A 22644-nucleotide genomic window follows, 5' to 3' on the forward strand; every position below is an offset into this window, starting at 1 on the left:
TTGTAGATCCCCTTTGACATGACTTAAGTTGGGTTGATAAAGAGATCAAAAGATATCTGCAATGTGTTACTGAAAACCAGCAAGTATAATTTCATTTTCATAAATAAAAACCCTATATATAACCAAAATATGTGTGCACATATAAATATTATGTAAAGTTTAGATACTCTTAAGACCTTTCAATACATATCTCAAACCTCAAAATTCAGCTTGCTCCACCAATAGCTGACACATATTTACTGGACCACACATTTACAATTGAAACTTCAGGTTAGCATTCCACTGACAGAACATACGTTTCGTCCTTCTCCAACATACTACGCTACAGGAGAAAATAAACTGCTGGCTAGGGGTGCACTGCTAGAGCAATGTGCTCACAATCATTGAGGTAAATTATGGCAAAACTAGGGAGAAGTGATATGAAGGCAAGAAAGACAGCTGCCGCTGCTGCTAAGTGGCTTCAATCATGTCTGACTCTGTGCGACCCCATAGACGGCAGCCCACCAGGCTCCACCATCCCTGGGATCCTCTAGGCAAGAACACTGGAGTGGGTTGCCATTTCCTTCTCCAGCGCATGAAAGTGAAAAGTGAAAGTGAAGTCGCTCAGTCGTGTCCAACTCTTCGGACCCCATGGACTGCAGCCTACCAGGCTCCTCCGCCCATGGGAGTTTCCAGGCAAGGGTATTGGAGTGGGGTGCCATCACCTTCTCCAGATATTATTCTTTGCCTGTCAATATATTAACACCAGCCAATTGAATGACTAACTGGCATCCAATCAATGACTTTGTAAATTACTACCACAGTCTCAGGCAATAAAGACATACTTTAAAAGACGGTACTTTATCACTATTAACAACTAAGGATTTAAAATTTCTTACATCAAGGTAATCTAGTGCAAGGAACGTCTCAGGTTCAGCTCTTTCCTCCTTCAGAAATCGAATACAATCTTTTGCTACCTTTTCAGAGGCTACAACAATGGCAACCATGTACCGACCAAAAAGTTTAGTAACAGCCAGCTGGTATTTCTTATGAATAGGATGACACAGGTCAAGAAGTCTTCCAAACTTCGCAGGTTTCAAAAAGGAGAGAAAAACAAACACATTAATGAAAAACATACAATTCATCATTTTTTTAATGTAACAAAGCAGCACAGACCAAAACTAATTTTACAAAATTATAAACATCATAATTTAACAGTCTCAAATGGAAAACGGAAATAAATTTCTAGTGGCTCAGACAGTAAAGAATCCGCCTGCAATGTGGGAGATCTGGTTTTGATCCCTGGGTTGGGAAAATTCCCTAGAGGGCACGGCAGCCCACTCCAGTATTCTTGCCTGGAGAATCGCCATGGACAGAGGAACGTGGTGGGCTACAGTCCATGGGGTCACAGAGAGTCAGACACGACTGAGCAACTAAGTACAACACAGCACATGAAATATGTTAGGTGTGTCATATTTCATTTAACAAAAGACTAATAAGGAGAGACTAGTAATACCAAGGTATTAAAATATTTTACAAACCTAGTAATTAAATAGTATTCATTCATGACTTTACTTTTTAAATAAGAATCTGTGAGGCATTACTGCATGCAGGTACTGAGCCAGGCACTGGGTAAACATGCCTGAACAAAACAGATCCTCTCTAACCTCACAGAGCTTTCAGATTAGTAGGGGAAGAAAATAAATAACCGATAATTATACGCATGTACAAAGCAGAGTTAAAAGAGACACTGTGACTAAGCACAGAGTGCTCTGAGAATGTGTAACAGGGACCAGGTTGACCTAAGAAGCCAGAGATGGCTTCCCACAGAGAAGTGTTTTTGAGGATCTGAGGACTGGTCAAGAATCAGACTGAAGTTCAAAAAGCCTAGAAAACATCAGAATGCCAGCCGTCCTGTATCAATGCTCCCTAGAACGTCTTGTAGATTCAATTTTACGTCTTTAGACTCATTTGCTAGGTTCTACATCAGAAATACCAATTTCTTTATGATAGATCATCATTGTCTTTAATATTTATTATCTTTTGTTTTTTCTTCTCAATTCAGGTATGATTAACTAAAATCTGACTTCTAGGTCAGTAATTTGATTTTCAGCTATGTAACCCGTTTCTTGCTATTTGCAATTTATTAGTTCAGTAATGTTTGGTCTTGTTTTCTTAGTGCTAGCTGTTTATTTTACTCAGATATTTGAACTTGATTTTGTGAATTCAAGCTCTTATTAAATTGTCTACAGCACAAAAAACTTATGGGGAATTTTGTTCTGTAACTTTTTCCCACAAGGTTCTTTGACTTCTAAATGCCTTTTATTCTTTTTTCTTTTAATATATATACCTATACTACCATACAGCTTCTCTTCACCTTTCCTATATTTAATGTGGGCAGCTCTGTGTAAATCTTTTATTTTCTGTGATGGATAACTTTCTTTGATTGTCTCACCTAAAACTGAGATGGTTATCTCCTCTGAGCAACAAATGATGGACCAAGCATTTTCTGTTCTATATTCTAAGGATTTTCTGATTGCCCATCACCCAAGGACTTGAACTGGAGTGGGTTACCATACCCTCCTCCAGGGGATCTTCCCCACCCAGGAATTGAATCGGGGTCTCCTGCTTTGCAGGAAGATTCTTTACCAGCTGAGCTACCAGGATGCCCATGGGTTTGAAAAGCTAGGGTAAATGAGAGCTGTGCTAAAGCTATGCATGTATTTTACTTGAATAACTGAGTTTTGTTTTTTCTTCAATTAATATCCCATACTAAGGTTTTTCTTCTTGGGGGAAAGAGAACAAATCCCATTTTGGGGGAGAGGGCTTTGAATTGGCTTCTCAATTTAATGAAGAGCTCTAGAGCCTTCACTTTCATCTAAGAGAAGCAGAGGTCCATATTCTCTGATTCTATTTGAGTGTTAGTTTTCTACTCAGAATGAAACAAAGTTTGCTTCTTGCTAGATTAAGGGATACTGAGAATTCTCAGAAATTAATCAATTTACCAGTTTGCCTTCTGCAGAATTAAGAATCAGCAATGCTGTATTTTAATCTTTAAAAAGAAATCCTGGACTATTACTATTTTCTGAAGGTTAGTAGAGCATGATGTATGAGCCCCTTTCCTCTTCTGGTTGCTGAACTAGTTTTTCTGATTTTCCTTGGTATTGGGGGAAGAATTCTGCGACCCACCCTTATTCTTCTATCATTATCTAGAAACAAAGACTAACACTTAAGAATCAGAAAGGCAAAAAAAGATGCTAAAACGAAATGAAGATGGGTGAAGAGAAAAATAAGAAAACCAACAGAGTGTGGTATCAAGGAGGCCAAAAAACAAGTGTTTCAAAAAGTGCAAGTGGTTAACAGTGTCAAATGCTGGAAAAAAAAGGCTGTCATGAAACAAGGAGCACACAGTGTCCACTGGTGTTAGTGACGAGAGTGAGATGATAGACCCCAATATCAAACTATGAAGTGGATACCTCACATAACAGGTTAGATATTGCTGCATTGGGGCTAATGAAACAAACTAGTAATACTGGATGGACAGTCAGATTTAGAGAATAAAAATTCACTGTTCAAAAGTATGCCAACAATGTCCACTGAAGAAAGTACTTTAAAAAAAAAATGAAATCATGAAGAAAATGAGGTTTAAGGCTATGTGTCTACAGGGCAACAGACTATTTCATATACCCATATCCTTTGGGGATATCTGGACTCTCTGGGTAATGTGTTCATATCAACATTTCTCCCCGATAATTACTTACCTATAGACATTACTGGGGATTATACACATTTTACCCCAGTTACTATTATGCCTTAAATATAAATAATAAAACAGAAAATTTATAGGTTTCTGAAATAATACTTCCTAATAATTTCAAATTTTTAATCACAAATAAGAAAGCTTAGCCCTTTTATTTCAATTACCACTGAATCTGGGTAAAGTCTCTTAAGGTGTTCCAGAATCTCTGCTCTCTTTTGCTGACGTTTTCCTTCATGGGTATCAAGTCCAGCATTCTGCAATTCACTTCTAATAAGACTCAATTCTTCATTAACTTCAGACATTCTTAATTTTGTTTTTTCTATTTCATTCACTAAGTTTTCCTCTTGCTCTTTTTTTTCTTTCAAGCAATTCCTGTATGACAATAACAATAATAGCAAAAAGAAAAACCAAAATTTAGGAACTGCAATACACTCTAGCCTGGCATCACAGGGGAATGGGATAGAGCTCTATCTATTTCAAATGGTTAAAAATTAATAAACCTAACACCAAACATGAGCAAAAGATACTTAAATCATTCTTTTCTTGAGTCAAAAGATACATATTTCTGGATTCTGAGAAAAAAGAATAGATCACTCACTATAACCAGAGCAATCATCATGAGCTTAACAGTAAGTAAATGTCAATTAAAAAGAAATTCTTAGTGATAGAATACTTAGGTGCTGATAGTTTTCATGACATACTTTTATTATAAAATATCAATACCAAAGGAGAGTTTTAAGTTTCACCACTGTTAAACATTTATATTTTCAAAATCTCAACCTTAACTGGTTAATTATAATTTTTAAGTATCTACAATGAAATAAAAAAACAATGGGAGAGAACATTATGATACAGGGGAAGCATTCACCACAAATATACAAGACCCCAGAGATACAAGAAAGCTGCAAGCAATTTTTTTTACTATACCTACATGCATGTTTTTGTATACTCCTCCAACTTCTCTATTCGCTTTTTATGATCTTCTATTTGTTCCTTTATTTGTTTTATATTTTCCTAAAATAGGAAATGAACTCTGAAATCAATTATAGCAACTCCAAACATAACAGTTTTTCACTAGATGCCTAGAACTTGTAATAGCATGCGTCTGTGCATTCTACGTCACTTCAGTCACGTCCACTTCTTTTGTGACCCTATGGACCTTAGCCAACCAGGGTCCTCTGTCCATAGGATTCTCTAGGCAGGAATACAGAAGTGGGCTGCCATGCCCTCTTCCAGGGGATCTTTCCGACCCAGAGATTGAACTCGTGTTCTCCTGCAGCTCCTGCCCTGCAGGCAGATGCTTTATTGCTGAGCCACTGGGGAAGCCTATAATTGCATGTTATTCTAAATTTGAAATATATAAATAACCATATGAAAATTCTCAGGAGAGCAAATTTTTATTTTGAAAAGGCAGTATGGTAAAAAGTTTTGAGGTTTCAGGAATCAAGGTTCAAATCCTGGCTCCATCACTTACTAGATATCTATCTTCAGCAAGTTTACTCTGGTAACTTTAAACCCCAAGGGGATTATTTTCAAATATTTATATACAGTCCTATCTCTCTCTCAAACTAACTCATTCAATAAATATTTATTCACAGCCTACCATGTGCTAGAAACTACAGATACTATAATCAACAAGACAGAGTCTCTGCTCTCAAGGACTAAGGTTTGGTGGGAGAAACAGACAAGTAATTCCACTAGAGTGGCTCAATACTGTAACTGTATAGGAATCTAAAAGGCAACTACAGGCTTGTGGAAGGAGGACTTCACAAGTCTTGCTCCATTCACTTTATCACTAAGTCCAAGGATTGTGGTAGTCTCTAATTTGTTTACCTTTAACCTTTTCCCTGTCTAATTCATTCTGTGCATTACAGCAACATTAATTTGTTTTCAGTTCAGTTGCTCAGTCGTGTCCGACTTTTTATGACCCCATGAACCGCAGCAACCAGGCCTCCCTGTCCATCACCAACTCCTGGAGTCCACCCAAACCCATGTCCATTGAGTCTGTGATGCCATCCAACCATCTCATCCTCTGTTGTCCCCCTCTCCTCCTGCCCTCAATCCTTCCCAGTATCAGGGTCTTTTCAAACGAGTGAACACTTCGCATCAGGTGGCCAAAGTATTGGGAGTTTCAGCTTTACCATCAGTCCTACCAATGAACACCAGGACTGATCTCCTTTAGGATGGACTGGTTGGATCTCCCTGCAGTCCAAGGGACTCTCAAGAGTCTTCTCCAAAACCACAGTTCAAAAGCATCAATTCTTCAGCGCTCAGCTTTCTTTATAGTCCAACTCTCACATCCATACATGACCACAGGAAAAACCATAGCCTTGACTAGACAGACCTTTGAGGACAAAGTAATGTCTCTGCTTTTTAATAAGCTGTCTAGGTTGCTCATTCCAAGGAGTAAGCATCTTTCAATTTCATGGCTGCAGTCACCATCTGCAGTGATTTTGGAGCCCCAAAAAATAGTCAGCCACTGTTTCCATTGTTTCCCCATCTATTTGCCATAAAGTGATGGGACCAGATGCCATGATCTTCGTTTTCTGAATGTTGAGCTTTAAGCCAACTTTTTCACTCTCCTCTTTCACTTTCCTCAAGAGGCTTTTTAGTTCTTCTTCACTTTCTGCCATAAGGGTGGTGTCATCTGCGTATCTGAGGTTATTAACATTTCTCCCGGCAATCTGGATTCCAGCTTGTGTTTCCTCCAGCCCAGGATTTCTCATGATGTACTCTGCATAGAAGTTAAATAAACAGGGTGTATACAGCCTTGACATACTCCTTTTCCTATTTGGAACCAGTCTGTTGTTCCATGTCCAGTTCTAACTGTTGCTTCCTGACTTGCATACAGGTTTCTCAAGAGGCAGGTCAGGTGGTCTGGTATTCCCATCTCTTTCAGAATTTTCCACAGTTTTTTGTGATCCACACAGTCAAAGGCTTTGGCATAGTCAATAAATAATGTCTTACTCCTTTACTAAGTGATCTAGAACCAGGAGTTGCCACAAAGGAAGTCGCAATAAATTGAAGAAAACTAAAACCGTATCAAGCATGTTTTCTCACCACAACCGAGACTAGAAATCAAACAGAAGGAAAAAACTGCCAGAAAACAAATATGTGAAGACTAAATAATTATTATTAAACAACCAATGGATCACTGAAGAAATCAAAGTAGAAATTTTTAAAAACACCTAGAGACAAAATACAATGATCCAAAACCTATGGAATGCAGCAAAAGTAGTCCTAAGAGGGAAGCTTGTAGTGATTTAACCTGAGGGAGAAGGAAATGGCAACCCACTCCAGTACTCTTGCCTGGAGAATCCCAGGGGCAGGGGAGCCTGGTGGGCTGCCGTCTATGGGGTCGCACAGAGTTGGACATGACTGAAGCGACTTAGCAGCAGCAGCAGCTCTGAATGGAAGAGGTTTGCAAACAATATATGCCCTAAGCGGTTAACATCCAAAATGTACAAAGAACTCATACAACTCAACATAAAAACAAGAAGTAATTTAAAAATGGGCAGGTTATCTGAATAGACGTTTTTCCAAAGAAGCCATACAGATAGCAGGTGCATGAAAAGATGCTCAACATCATCAGAGAAATACAAGCCAAAATCACAATGAGATATCATCTCACCCCTGTCAGAATGGCTGTTATCAAGAAAAGTATTGGCAAGGATATGGAGAAAAGTGAAGTTCCATGCACTATTGGTGGGAACGTACATTGGTGCAGCTACTATGGAAAACAGTATGGAGATTCCTCACAAAATAAAAATAGAACTATCATGTGATCCAGAAATACCAATCCTAGATATTTTTGTGAAGAAAAGAAAAAAAGTAATTAGAAAAGATATGCACTCCCATGTTCACTGCAGTATTATTTACAATAGTCAAGATATGGATGCAACCTAAATGTCCATCGACAGATGAATGGATAAAGAAGATGTGGTATATTATATATATAATGGAATACTACTCAACCATAAAAAAGACAAAAAAAAGACATTGTACAAATGAAGAAATCAGAGTTCAAAAAAGTGAAATGATTTAGCTATACCAACACAGTGAGTGACAGGACAAGACTGGATGGAAGCCAAGTCTCTCTTACTCTAAGGCAGAATAGCAGAATGCTCTCTTGATGGTTACCTCTCATGTAAACTATTAAGCTCCTCCTGGGCTGTGTCCTTAATGTTTGCATGACCTTTCACTTATGCTATTTGTTTTTCTTTTTTCCTTTAGCTATCCTCCTGCTAACCTCAATGAACTAACCTACATCTAAGAACAGACAATAGCATCTGCCTGTGCCTATCATTATGTTGTTGTTCCATCACTAAGTTATGTCTGACTCTTTGGGACCCCATGGACTGCAGCACACCAGGCTTCCTTGTCCTTCACTATCTCCCAGAGTTTGCTCAAACTCCTGTCCATCGAGTCGGTGACGCCACCCGACCATCTTATGTTTTGTCGCCCCCTTCTACTCCTCCCCTCCCCTCAGTCTTTTCCAGCATCAGGATTTTTTCCAATGAGACAGGTCTTCACATCAGGTAGCCAAAGTATTGGAGCTTCAGTATCAGGCCTTCCAATGAATATTTAGGGTTGATTTCCTTTAGGATTGGTTGGTTCGATCTCTTCGCTGTCCAAGGGACTCTCAAGAGTCTTCTCCAGCACCACAGTTCAAAAGCATCAATTCTTTGGAACTCAGCCTTCTTTATGGTCCAAATTTCACATCTGTACATGACTACTGGAAAAACCATAGCTTTGACTATATGGACCTTTGCTAGTAAAGTGATGTCTCTGCTTTTTAATACACTGTCTAGGTTTGTCATAGCTTTTTTTCTAAGGAGTAAGCATCTTTTAATTTCAAGGTTGCAGTCACCATCTGCAGTGATTTTGGAGCCCAAGAAAATAAAATCTGCCACGCTTTCCGCTTTTCCCCTTCTATTTGCCATGAAGTGATGGGACTGGATGCTATGACCTTAGTTTTTTGAATGTTGAGTTTTAAGCCAGCTTTTTCATTCTCCTCTTTGACCTGTCAAGAAGCTCTTTAGTTCCTCTTTGCTTTCTGCCTATCATTATACAAGTATGCATAAAATGCTTACTGACTATATGAAGGAAGACACTATTTTTATATGTTATTTTTATCAGTTTCTTTACACTTTCATTTTACTTATTTGGCTGTTCTCAGTCTTTGCTGAGGCACATGGGCTTCTCTCTTAAATTTGGTGCATGGGCTTAGTTGCCTGATGGCGTGTGGGATCTTAGTTCCTCAACCAGGGATTGAACCTGCATCCCCTGCCTTGGAAGACAGAGTCTTAACCACTGGACCACCAGGGGAGTCCTTACACTGTCTATATCTTAGACTATGAAAGAGCACCTCAATAGTGCTAGGCAGTCTAACAGGTAATCCAGAAAATTTAATTAATTCCTGTATCTGATGTAAAACCATTTATATACTGAAAAACAAATATAAAAAGGGAATAAAATTTCATGAAAAATAATTCAAAATCATTTATTGCACAAACTGAGGTACCTGAACTTCCCCATGTCTCCTCTTTTCAAATGCCCATCTTTCTTCATCAGACCTCTGTTCCCACTGCAGCTTTTCCAACTGTTGGGTCATTATAGCCACTTTTTTTCTTACCTGTTCCTTAAGTTCTTTATATTGAACCAGCTGTATAAAGAGTATTTAAATATTGATAATTCATTTAAAGAAGTGTGAGAGGAAATTCTTTCTATGATATTCTTTACTAGCAGATAATTAAACTTATCAAAAATGTTTTATATGAATTATACCATAATTAGCCATCTTCTCCAGCTAAGATAGCATGAACACAAAATGACATCTTATTTAAAACTGTTTAGATACATCAACAAGGTATTCAAAACCAACTCTATAAGGTCTCTGTAAGAAATTCTGTAAGAGAAAGCGCATTAAAACTCATTAATGGTCCAGAAGTAAGAGGAGTTCAGAGAAAATTATGTATTTTTCTATCTATACAGTCACAATTATTTTAGCATATATATTGTGAAATAAAGTTATCATAAAATTAATGAAAGAGATAAATAATAGAAATTTAGTTGAAAGAATGTTTGAAAACTCTGGATTATATATTTCTGAATATCTATTATTGACATATCTTATATGCTAAGTTGGATATTCATTAATCACTTAACATTTTAAACAATCTTAACCAATTTCCCTCCTGTCAATTAAGTGATCATGTCTCTTCAAAGCCATATATAATCTGACTCTTAGTTTTTAAAATATTCATGAGGAAAAAATAATTACCTTAAGAACATATGAATATAATTATGTTTTAAAGGTAATTATTTTTTCCTCATGAACGTTAATTACCTTAAAAACATATGAATATAATTCCATAAAATGAACCATGTAATCTTGCTGAAGTATTTTCTATGACTTTAGTTAACTCACAAATGTTATGATGTCACCTACTTTTATAAAGGAAAAATAGCCTAGTGTAAAGATTAAATTTAGATTCTCCATATAGACTGAAAAATCAAAATCTCTACAATTTAAATTCTGTGGCAATCTCTTATAATAATCAGAAAAAGTCATCCTTTAAATTCTAATCAAAAGGAGAAGCTGAAACAATAGAAACAAATGATTTCCCATATGCCAACTTTTTCACCTGACCAGCTTCTAGTTCAATGTCTCGCCCTTTATGTAACATTTCTTCCTCAATCTGCTTTTCAAAACTTCTCCATGCACCATCTAAATCAGCGAGCTCTGTCTCTAAGGCTTTTATGTCATCTTCCTGTTTAGAACATTGTTTTTCACTGTCCTTTATTGATTTTTTAGCCATATCTAATTTTTTGAGGTGGTGAGAAGTGTTTTCTTTAGCTTTAATGTATTGAGGTCTCTTCTGATTTAACAGTGCTTCAAGAGATCTAAAAAGAAAAATAAACTTTGCTTTAAAGGAAAATCTTATTTAAAGGCAAGAGGCTCTTCTGATCAAATTATACATTTAAAAAGAAATGCTAAATAATGACTTTCAGAGACTATAAGCAGATCAGTGGTTGCCAGGTGAGAGGCAAAATCAAATAAGTGAAGCATTGGGGAATTTTTAAAGAGTGATAAACCACTCTGTATGATACTGCAGTGATGGACATATGACATCATGCATTTGTCAAAACCTACAGAAATCTACAGCTCCAAGAGTGAACTTTAATGTACAAATTTTTTAAAAATTCACTTAGAAGGCGAGGGATCCCAGATAAAATATAGAAAGTGACAAAAGAACCTAACTGTAGTACTCTGCTGGAAATGAGCAGAGTCCATAAAATTAAAAGCAAAAATAATTATACACAAGCCTTGTACTCTAGTTGATAAATTTGCTTCCCGCAAGGACATGGTTTAATAATTCTGGTACTGCCATACGTGATTACTAGAATTGAACAATTAAGCAAATGGGTATCATGTGGGATCTTCCCTCACAGTCCAGTGGTGAAGACTCCATGCTCCCACTGCAGTAGGGACAGGTTCAATCCCTGGTCAGGGAATTAAGATTTCACATGCTATGTGGCGCAGCCAAAAAGCCCCCCAAAAACCATCAATAATGATGGCAGGCTGACACTATATTAGATAGATGATCTAATAATACAACACATATATTTTTTAAATATATGGTAGAGTCTATTTATTTACTGGCCACACCATGTGGTTTGTGGGATTTTAATTCCCCAACCAGAGTTTGAACCCCAGCCCTCAGCAACAAGAACAGAGGGTCCTAACCACCGGACCACCAGGGAATTCCCCGTATATGATATGTTGACATTCCTGATATACTATGATAATAATGGCATTTTACCTCTGTGGTCTTCTTCCCCAAAACCCATAAACTTGTCTAATTATGAGAAAAGTAACAGAGAAATACTAATTGAGATTCAGTCTACAAAAAGCTTGACCAATGCTTCTTAAAACTGTAAAGGATACCAATAACAAGGTTTAAGTCTGAAACTGTCACAACCAAGAGGACCTTAAGAAGACACGATGACTAAATACAATATGGTATACTGGGTCAGAAAAAGAACATTAAGTAAAACATTAAAAAATGAATCAAGTATGGAATTTAGCTAATAATAATGAATAAATATGGGTTAACTAATTCTGACAAGTGTAGCATACTAATAATGTAAGACGTTATTTGTTGCTCAGTCGCTAAGTCGTGTCTGACTCTTTGCGACCTCATGGACTGCAGCACGCCAGGCTTCCCTGTCCTTCACTACCTCTGGGAGTTTGCTCAAACTCATTTCCATTGAGTCAGTGATGCCATCCAACCATCTCATCCTCTGTAGCCCCCTCCTCCCCCTGCTGTAAGTGAGAGAAATTTAGTGTGGGGAATATGGGAACTCTCTATACTATCTTTATAATTTTTTGTATATCTAAAAGTATTCCAAAGTAAAAAATCTATTTTAAAAATCAAATTTCAAAGCATCACTTAATATTTCTATCAATCTAAATAAAATCCAACTGTTAATAATGATTTTGAAAACTCACTTTAATTCTTTTTCTGTTTGTTGCAGTTGTCTGCTCAACATTCCATGTTCCTTTTTCTTGGCTTTAACTATGTTTTCATGATGAGAAAGAGACTCTTTTGTGACACTCAAATTCTTATTCACACGCTCTAACTCAGTGTACAAAAAATTAATTTTTTTCTCATTGTGATACAGTCGGAAAAGCTGCAGTTGTATCTTGTTAATTTTCAGTTCTTCAAGGAGATTCTGGTAACGGTCTGCCTACAACAGTGAAGTTCAACAACAATTAAGAAAGAGTATATTTTACATTGACCTTTCATAAACTCAACTAGAGTACTAATAAATGATCTCTAATGAATTTTCATTTACGTCATTAACAAATGACATTCTTTCCCGAAGTACCATTATTTGGATAAGGCTTCTGCATATACTTCTATAATAAACTAGTAAAGGATTTTATATTCATGCACACAGTAGTATGGTGGTAAGAAACATTTGTTAGTCACTTAGTCATGTCCGACTCTTTATGACCCCATGGACTATAGCCCACCAGGCTCCTCTGTCCATGGGATTTTCCAGGCAAGAATAGTGGAGTGGATTGCCATTTCCTTCTCCAAAAGAACTATCTGGGGCACCCACTAACTGAGTCCTGTCCCACTTCTGTCTTGACCTCAGAAGTTTGGCAAGCAAGTCTGACACCAGCTTCCCCATGTGTAAACTAAAGGAAGTAATATAACTTTCAAAGTTTCTAGCCATTTTCAATTCAAAGATTCCAGGTAAAATTTCTTCTATAGAATGTAATTTTTCCTATGAATAGAACTAATAGGACTGTTAAAGTTCTAAATTATATGTGAGATTGGGAGAATTTCCTGAGTATTTGTACCATTAGTAAAGAAAAAAGGAATGTTCTACCTTAAGAAAGCTCTTAATCAATGAAATATTCCAAGTAACAGGTAAACAGCAATCTGCCAGGATGTTGTTAAGAATAATCATGAAGTTGGACTATTCTAACTGTCCTTACAATGTTTAAAGCTCTGCAATTCTACTCGGCTATAAGCTTTTCAGTATATTACAAACACTATAGTTTGACTTGCACTTACACCACTATCCCTTTCCACTGACAAAACCAAGAACACACACACACACTTATAAAAATCTGAAGAAACAGAAAAATATCACTAATAAGGGACACATCTACCTTTCATTTATTTTTTCAAATATTTATTAACTGGCTATTGTGTGCCAAGCCCTCTTCTATGTGCTGTGAAATATGGTAGAGAATAAGGTAGAAACAGTCTCTGTTCTTCTTAGATTACAACCAAGTTATCCTAGTGGGGCAGGGAGGGAAGCAGAGTCAGAGAATAAATAAGCAATAAATAATACACAAGATAATTTCATACAGCAAAATATGCTACAAAAGAAACAAAATGGAGTAATGCAGTAGTAGTACCAGGGAAGGGATGCTAATTTAGATTGGGAGAGTGGACAGCAAATGTCTGCCTGAGAAAATGGCTTCTTTATGAAAACTTGAATGAGAGTATTAGCCATGTAAAAATCAGGCACACAATTACCTAGGCAGAGGAAACAGCAAAAGCGCTAGGACACAAGGGAACATGGTATTTTCAATAAATGATAAAGGTCAATGTGGCTGAAGAGTAGAGGAAGTTAAAGTTTCAGAGGTGAACAAGACGCAGATCAGCAGGCAGGGAAGGGAGACTAGATTCTCAGTGCAGTGGAAAGCATTGCTTCAAAAGAGGTTTTATGCAAAACAATGACAAAATCTGCTTTGCGTTTGATAAAAGAATACTCTAAAGGCAAACAATAATCAACAGTTTACAAGGCACTATACCACGCACTGTAAAGGGCACCAAGAAGTACCACAGAATAGCATTTACAAAGTGTGACCACGGCCTCCTAGAGTTCCCCAACACCCTTTCATGGAGCCCCTGAAATTAAAACTATTTTCCTAATAATACTCAGATTTCATTTGTTTTTTTCACTGTGTTGACATTTGTACCAATGGTGTAAAAGCCAAAGGAGGGTAAAGTTCCTAGGTCTTAGCACAGGTTCAACACAGAAACAGATATGAGAATTCACAGTTTTCTATTAAGTCAGATATTCATGAAATTATAAAAGGTAAAACAATACCACCCTTCCAATTATTTGGTTTTATAAAACTCAGTTTATTTTTCATAAAAATATGCTATTTATGTTAACATGCAATGAGTTTATTATTGCTATTTTTAAAAAATAAATCATCAAAATATAATTTTTAAATGTCTCAGTTTTAATTTCAAATATAATAAATATTGATAGATAATTCTTTGGGGTCCTCAATAATTTTTAAAGTATAAAAGGATAAGATCCAAAAATCTGAGGGCCTCTGCCATATGAGATATAAATCCCTCAAGTTTAATTTTAGTTGGGAAAATCAGACACCTTTGCAGCTCAAGTTGTCCTGCCTATTTCGGAGAAAGAAACCCAAACTAGAAAATATACCAAAAAGTTTATCTTTGATGAATAATGGGCTTTATTTAAGTTATTAAAAGAATTTTTTTAGTAACCCCAAACCAATACTTACAATTCTAACACAGGTTTTGTATGCAACACTTAATTGGTTACCTCATGACATCTTACCTCTTCTTTCTCTAATTTTGCATGTTTGCGCTCTGCAGCTACATTTTTTTTCTTATTAAAATTAAACTGTGCATCTTCTTCCGCTTTCTGTAACTTTCTTTTCTTTTCCTCATATTCTCCTATAAGCTCTCCTGAAGTGCTGATTTCCTCAAAAAACTGGGTTCTTTCTTTGGGTTTTTTCATTGAAATTGACTCCACAGTTCCCTTTCAAAAATAGTTAAGCACACCAACATATAAAATATAGTGATATATTTTCAAAATCATGAATAAAATAAAATACTATCGCTACTTACCTGAAAAACTAGACAGTTCCGTGCTTTGACTATTATGCCTATCTTTTCCAGCTCTGTGATATAAGCAGAACGACTCATAGGATTATCATTAAAACGATATTCTGAGCATCCTCCTAAAATAAAAGAACAAATGCTACTATGGAAGTATAAATACCAGATGTGTATCAACAACTATTGAAATGGCCAGTTATGGCAGTAATATACATGTTAAAAAATGCATTTACTCAATCAACAAATGCTGAGTATCTACTACATGCCAAGTAGTATTCTACAGTAGTGAACATAACAGACAAAAGTCTGATCTCAAGCTTATATCCTAGTAATGGAGGCAGACAAAAATGAGATAGGTAAGTAAAATAAATATCATGTAGGAAAGTGTTAAGTGCTGAGTAAAATGGAGGTAGGGAAGGGGTATGGAAGTCTCTGTGTAGGAGAAAGAGGCATCACTATTTTAAACAGGATCGTTTAACAGTCTGTTTGTGGCTCCACTGAATTTGTGTGATGAAATCCTGACCCCAAAAGTGATGGTGTTAGAGGGTGAGGCCTTTAGGAGGTGATTAGATTATGACAGTGGAGCCCTCATAAATAGTATTAAGTAAGTAAGTAAGTAAAGTCACTCAGTCGTGTCAGACTCTTTGTGACCCTGTGGACTGCAGCCCACTAGGCTCCTCAGTCCATGGGATTCTCCAGGCAAGAATACTGGAGTGGGTTGAAATAAATAGTGGTGCTTATAAAATAAAAAGATCCTACAAGTCTCCCAAGTCCCATCCACAATGGTAAGTCTGCAACCGGAAGAGAGCTTTCATCCAGCCATGCTGGTACCCTCATCTTGGACTTTTAAAAAAACAACCAAGAGGCATCTATTTACAGAAGCCCAGTAAAATCCTAGCATAAACAGAAATATATATATATATATATATGTAACTCTGAATCTTATTTACTCAGGAAATACAAGGATTTGTGAATAAATCCTAACAAAAAGTCAAATATTTCATGCAATTTGCTTTTTGGTGGTAGGAAAAACTTTCTGTACAAATCAAAAATATGCATTATTATAGTTACTTCATCACTAGGAAAACTGGATAAAGATACATAAAGAATCTCAGGAAAAACTTTTATGATACCACCACCTTTGAGGTAAACTCCCTCTTTCATTTTAACCTAATAACCAGGGAGAAAAACCACTAACTGACAGTAGGGGAACCTGAATAAATATGTCTGCTTAAAGAAAAATCCAGTGGAGAATCAAATAGGTTGTATTATTTGCTTCTGATATCTGCTACCCCAAGAAAAAAAATACCTCGGATAGTCCTTGCAAATGTCTTCTCTTCTCCACTTTCTTCCAAATATACAATTTTTACACTTGCAGAAGAAGAAACAGGTTTTCCAATGTGTGCTCCATGAATGAGTTCTTGAATATTTTTCACTCTTAAATTAGCTATTTTTTCTCCCATTACAAAACTAAGTGCATCCATTACATTAGATTTCCCTGGGGAAGGAAAGACAGGAAAAAGAGTTTTTTATTTTTAATGATAAAAAGTCTTGCCCAGTGTCAAAGAAACCAGGCTACTAAGGAAAGTGAAATACAACCGACGCGCTAGTGCTAAGACACTCTCATCGTGTCCAACTCTTTGAGACCCAATGGATGGCAGCCCACTCGGCTCCTCTGTCCATGGGATTCCCCAGACAAGAATACTGGAGTGGGTTGCCACTTCCTTCTCCAGGGGATCTTCCTGATCCAGAGATGGAACCTGCATCTCTTATGTCTCTTGAACTGGCAGGCAGGTTCTTTACCACCAGTGCCACCTACGAAGCCCGGTACAGCCGATACACATGTCTAACTAGTACTGTTTTTTTCTATATTTAAAACGCATGTGACTGAACAATTTTATGTAGATAACTGGTTTCTGTGTAGCTATGGTAGAGTATTAAGTGACATAAATGTAAAGCTCTATACCAGAGCTAAGCCTCAGCTCTCTCCCACCATCAAGTATTATACCACGGCAAATCATTTAACTTCTCTGAATTTCGGGTATCTCCACCTTAGAAATTTTAAGTGTCACATTTTTTTAAAAGGGTATCCTCAGGATTTTCCTAAGGGCTAGACTAGGGTTGCTAGAATATTTATGGTTGGTTTGTGTTGGATAGTGTAGATCAGTTACATAGCATGTCCAAGGCTGTCATCCTATGAAAGTTCTGCTTACAAAGTTAGCAGGTATCATGGGATTAGGATTTGGATTCTGTGAGGATTCCCACCACTTTCTTTTTTCTGGCCACACCCATGGCTTGTGGGATCTTGGTTCCTCACCAGGAAGTGAACCCGTTCCCCTTGTGGGGGAAGCAGCATGGAGTCTTAACACTTGAACCGCCAGGGAAGTCCCTCCACCACTTTCTGTTAAGAATGTATCACTGTGCCTAAACTGTTTGTATCAACAATATGATCTAGGCTAAACACTTGCTTTCTTTCTCGCAGTCTGGAATTTTGGGGAATGGAGGTGCTTATGTGACCATTCCCTAATATAAATCCTCAGAGTTGAGTCTTTAATGAGTTTTTGGTTAACAGCATCTCAGATATGTCGTCACAACTTGTTGCTGGAAGAATTAAGCCTGTCCTGCGAGACTTCACTGGGGGAGGATTCACGGAACCTTGCAACTGGTTTCCTAGAGTTCCTCATGTGCCTTTTCCCTTTGTGGAGTTTTCTTTGTTTCCTTTCACTGTTATGAGTAACAGTCCTGGGTACAACTATATGCTGAGTCCTATGAGTCCTCCCAGTGAATCACCAAAACTGGGGGTAGTCTTGGTGACTCCCAACTCAAATGGCAAACAGTTCTGCAACCATGAGCACAGAGTACAAAACAACTTCCAAGGTGCAGTGTCATTTCAACTACAACTATCTCCGTTTAATGTTTTTTCTTATTCACATTCATTCCCTCATATCCACAAGCAATTTAAATTTCTAGTGCCAAAAGCAGAGAAAGTACCGTAGAAGGATATTGCAAATCACTGGAAATATGGCTTAGAAGTTCACCGTCTTTTTTAAAAGAACTAGAAGTGGTTAAAAATGCTGCAAATATACTTAGCTAAGTTTCAGTTAACTAACAGGTATGAAACATGGCTTTTTGGGGGGTTAACAGATAATCTGCAGATTGAAAGCTATTGTAAGATGGTTACATTCACAGAAAGTGAAAGTCACTCAGTCATGTCTGACTCTTTGCAACCTCATGGACTATTCAGTCCATGGAATTCTCCAAGCCAGAATACTGCAGGGGTAGCCTTTCCCTTCTCCAGGATATCCTCCCAACCCAGGGATCAAACCCAGGTCTCCCACATTGCAGGTGGATTCTTTACCATCTGAGCCACAAGGGAAGTCCAAGAATACTGGAGTGGGTAGCCTATCCCTTCTCCAGGGGATCCTTCCCACTCAGGAATTGAACAGGGGTTTCCAGAATTGCAGGTGGATTCTTTGCCACCTGAGCATATGTAGGTTACATATATAGAATGTTAACTGAAGTTATGAAGTCTGATGATAATAGAATTAAACAGAAATTAGTTTTATCGATCCTTATTTAAAATCTGCCTAAAATAAATGCCTCCCCACCCACGTCCAAGGTAGGGAGGAGCGGCTCTGCTCCACTGGAGCAGCCATGAAGAGAGACCCCACGTCCAAGGTAAGAGAAACCCAAGTAAGATGGTAGGCGCTGAGAGAGGGCATCAGAGGGCAGACAGACTGAAACCACAATCACAGAAAGCAGGCCAATCTAATCACATGGACCACAGCTCGTCTAATTCAATGAAACTAAGCCATGCTGTGTGGGGCAACCCAAGACAGGAGGGTCATGGTGGAGAGGTCTGACAATATGTGGACCACTGGAGAAGGGAATGGCAAACCACTTCAGTATTCTTGCCTTGAGAACCCCATGAACAGTATGAAAAGGAAAAAAGATAGGACACTGAAAGATGAACTCCCCAGGTTGGTAGGTGCCCAATATGCTACCGGATATCAGTGGAGAAGTAACTCCAGAAAGAATGAAAGGATGCAGCCAAAGCAAAAAAAATACCCAGTTGTGGATGGGACTGGTGATAGAAGCAAGGTTCAACGCTGGAAAGAGCAATATTGCATAGGAACCTGGAATGTTAGGTCCATGAATTGAAAGTGGTCAAACAGGAGATGCCAAGAGTGAACATCGACATTCTAGGAATCAGTGAACTAAGATGGACTGGAACGGATGAATTTAACTCAGATGACCATTATATCTACTACTGTGGGCAGGAATCCCTTAGAAGAAATGGAGCAGCCATCATAGTCAACAAAAGGGTCTGAAATGCAGTACTTGGAAGCAATCTCAAAAACGACAGAATGATCTCTGTTCATTTCCAAGGCAAACCATTCAATATCACAGTAATCCAAGTCTATGCCCCAACCAGTAACGCTGAAGCAGTTGAAGTTGAACAGTTCCATGAAGACCTACGAGACCTTTTAGAACGAACACCCAAAAAAGATGTCCTTTTCATTATAGGGGACTGAAATGTAAAAGCAGGAAGTCAAGAAACACCTGGAGTAACAGGCAAATTTGGCCTTGGAATACGGAATGAAGCAGGGCAAAGGCTAACAGATTTCTGCCAAGAGAACACACTGGTCATAGCAAACACCCTCTTGCAACAACACAAGAGAAGACTCTACACATGGATATCACCAGATGGTCAACACCGAAATCAGATTGATTATATTCTTTGCAGCCAAAAATGGAGAAGCTCTATACAGTCAGCAAAAACAAGACCGGGAGCTGACTGTGGCTCAGATCATGAACTCCTTATTGCCAAATTCAGACTTAAATTGAAGAAAGTGGGGAAAACCACCAGACCACTCAGGTATGACCTCAATCAAATCCCTTATGATTATACAGTGGAAGTGACAAATAGATTCAAGGGACTAGATCTGATAGATACAGTGCCTGATGAACTATGGACTGAGGTTCGTGACATTGTACAGGAGGCAAGGATCAAGACCATCCCCAAGAAAAAGAAATGCAAAAAAGCAAACTGGCTGTCTGAGGAGGCCTTACAAATAGCTGTGAGAAGAAGAGAAGCCAAAAGCAAAGGAGAAAAGGAAAGATGTGCCCATTTGAATGCAGAGTTCCAAAGAATAGTAAGGAGAGATAAGAAAGCCTTCCTCAGTGATCAGTGCAAAGAAATAGAGGAAAACAATAGAATGGGAAAGACTAGAGACCTCTTCAAGAAAATTAGAGATACCAAGGGAACATTTCATGCAAAGATGGGCTCGATAAAGGACAGAAATGGTATGGACCTAACAGAAGCAGAAGATATTAAGAAGAGGTGGCAAGAATACACGGAAGAACTATACAAAAAAGATCTTCACGACCCAGATGATCACAATGGTGTGATCACTCACCTAGAGCCAGACATCCTGGAATGTGAAGTCAAGCAGGCCTTAGGAAGCATCACTACGAACAAAGCTAGTGGAGGTGATGGAATGCCAGTGGAGCTATTTCAAATCTTAAAAGACGATGCTGTGAAAGTGCTGCACTCAATATGCCAGGAAATTTGGAAAACTCAGCAGTGGCCACAGGACTGGAAAAGGTCAGTTTTCATTCCAATCCCAAAGAAAGGCAATGCCAAAGAATGCTCAAACTACAGCACAATTACACTCATCTCATAAGCTAGTAAGTAATGCTCAAAATTCTCCAAGCCAGGCTTCAGCAATATGTGAACCATGAACTTCCAGATGTTCAAGCTAGTTTTAGAAAAGGCAGAGGAACCAGAGGTTAAATTGCCAACATCCGCTGGACCATTGAAAAAGCAAGGGAGTTCCAGAAAAACATCTATTTCTGCTTTATTGACTATGCCAAAGCCTTTGACTGTGTGGATCACAATAAACTGTGGAAAATTCTGAAAGAGATGTGAGAAATCTGTATGCAGGTCAGGAAGCAACAGTTAGAACTGGACATGGAGCAGTCCAGATAGGAAAAGGAGTACGTCAAGGCTGTATATTGTCACCCTGCTTATTTAACTTCTATGCAGAGTACATCATGAGAAACGATGGGCTGGAGGAAACACAAGCTGGAATCAAGATTGCCGGGAAAAATATCAATAACCTCAGATATGCAGATACCACCACCCTTATGGCAGAAAGCGAAGAGGAACTAAAGAGCCTTTTGATGAAAGTGAAAGAGGAGAGTGAAAAAGTTGGCTTAAAGCTCAACATTCAGAAAACGAAGATCATGGCATCTTGTCCCATCACTTCATGGCAAATAAATGGGGAAACAATGGAAACAGCGGCTGACTTTATTTTGGGGGGCTCCAAAATCACTGCAGAGAGTGAGTGTAGCCATGAAATTAAAAGATGCTTACTCCTTGGAAGGAAAGTTATGACCAACCTAGACAGCACATTAAAAAGCAGAGACATTACTTTGTCAACAAAGGTCCATCTAGTCAAGGCTATGGTTTTTCCAATGGTCATGCACAGATGTCAGAGTTGGACTATAAAGAAAGCTGAGCGCTGAAGAATTGACGCTTTTGAACTGTGGTGTTGGAGAAGACTCTTGAGAGCCCCTTGGACTGCAAGGAGATCCAACCAGTCCATTCTAAAGGAGATCAGTCCTGGGTGTTCATTGGAAGGACTGATGTTGAAGCTGAAATTCCAATACTTTGGCCGCCTGATGTGAAGAGCTGACTCATTTGAAAAGACCCTGATGCTGGGAAAGGTTGAGGGCGGAGGAGAAGGGGACGATAGAGAATGAGATGGTTGGATGGCATCACTGACTCGATGGACATGAGTCTGGGTAAACTCTGGGAGTTGGTGATGGACAGGGTTGCCTGGTGTGCTGCGGTTCACGGTGTCGCTAAGAGTTGGACACAATTGAGCAACTAAACTGAACTGAATCCAAACTCATTCATTACATTAATTCTTTTGTGTCCTAGGTCATAAGGATACAGTAAATGAATGAGATAACAACCCTGTCTAACAAATGTTATAATCTACTAAGAGGTCAAACAATAAACAAACAGGAATTATATATTATAGTAAGTATTGGTGAGGAAACAAACTGAGGGATGAAACAGAGGGTAACTGGGAGAGATAACTTCTGATAGGATCAAGAAACATTTATTAAGTAGGGACTTCCCTGGTGGGTCATTTAGTAAAGAATCTGCCTGTAATACAGGAGACCACCTATTGACAAAAATGAATGAATGAATGAACCAACCAAGTTAAGTTTTGTAATGGTCAGAGCAGGAACCTCTGCTATAAATAACTCAAAATCAACATCAGGAAAATAATTCTGGAAGAGTAATATTTTAGACTATCATCACTTGATGAAGATGAACCAAGTATTCAAAGATATAAAAATTACAACATCACTCTCCCATCTCAAAACCTTAATTTTTGCACTTATCTGCCCTCTTACCAACAGCTGCTAAGTCCCTTCTGATTTCAACTCTGCATATCTCTTCCATTCTTCTCC

The 22644-nt window shown here is 38.1% G+C and overlaps 1 protein-coding gene across 1 annotated transcript in view; it reads right to left on the reverse strand.

The window, feature by feature from the left end:
• Positions 1 to 22644, reverse strand: part of SMC1B (structural maintenance of chromosomes 1B) — an 83721-nt gene that overhangs the window by 57018 nt on the left and 4059 nt on the right. The window contains exons 2-10 of the mRNA XM_069581774.1: positions 16463 to 16651; positions 15163 to 15275; positions 14870 to 15073; positions 12255 to 12493; positions 10387 to 10645; positions 9264 to 9404; positions 4671 to 4753; positions 3904 to 4111; positions 879 to 1064 (exon numbers count right to left, since the gene is read on the reverse strand). Of these exons, the coding sequence (XP_069437875.1) occupies positions 879 to 1064; positions 3904 to 4111; positions 4671 to 4753; positions 9264 to 9404; positions 10387 to 10645; positions 12255 to 12493; positions 14870 to 15073; positions 15163 to 15275; positions 16463 to 16651 (1622 nt within the window). The remainder of the gene's footprint in view (positions 1 to 878; positions 1065 to 3903; positions 4112 to 4670; positions 4754 to 9263; positions 9405 to 10386; positions 10646 to 12254; positions 12494 to 14869; positions 15074 to 15162; positions 15276 to 16462; positions 16652 to 22644) is intronic.

The sequence above is a fragment of the Ovis canadensis genome, chromosome 3, assembly GCF_042477335.2.
Source record: "Ovis canadensis isolate MfBH-ARS-UI-01 breed Bighorn chromosome 3, ARS-UI_OviCan_v2, whole genome shotgun sequence".
Classification (NCBI taxonomy): domain Eukaryota; kingdom Metazoa; phylum Chordata; class Mammalia; order Artiodactyla; family Bovidae; genus Ovis; species Ovis canadensis.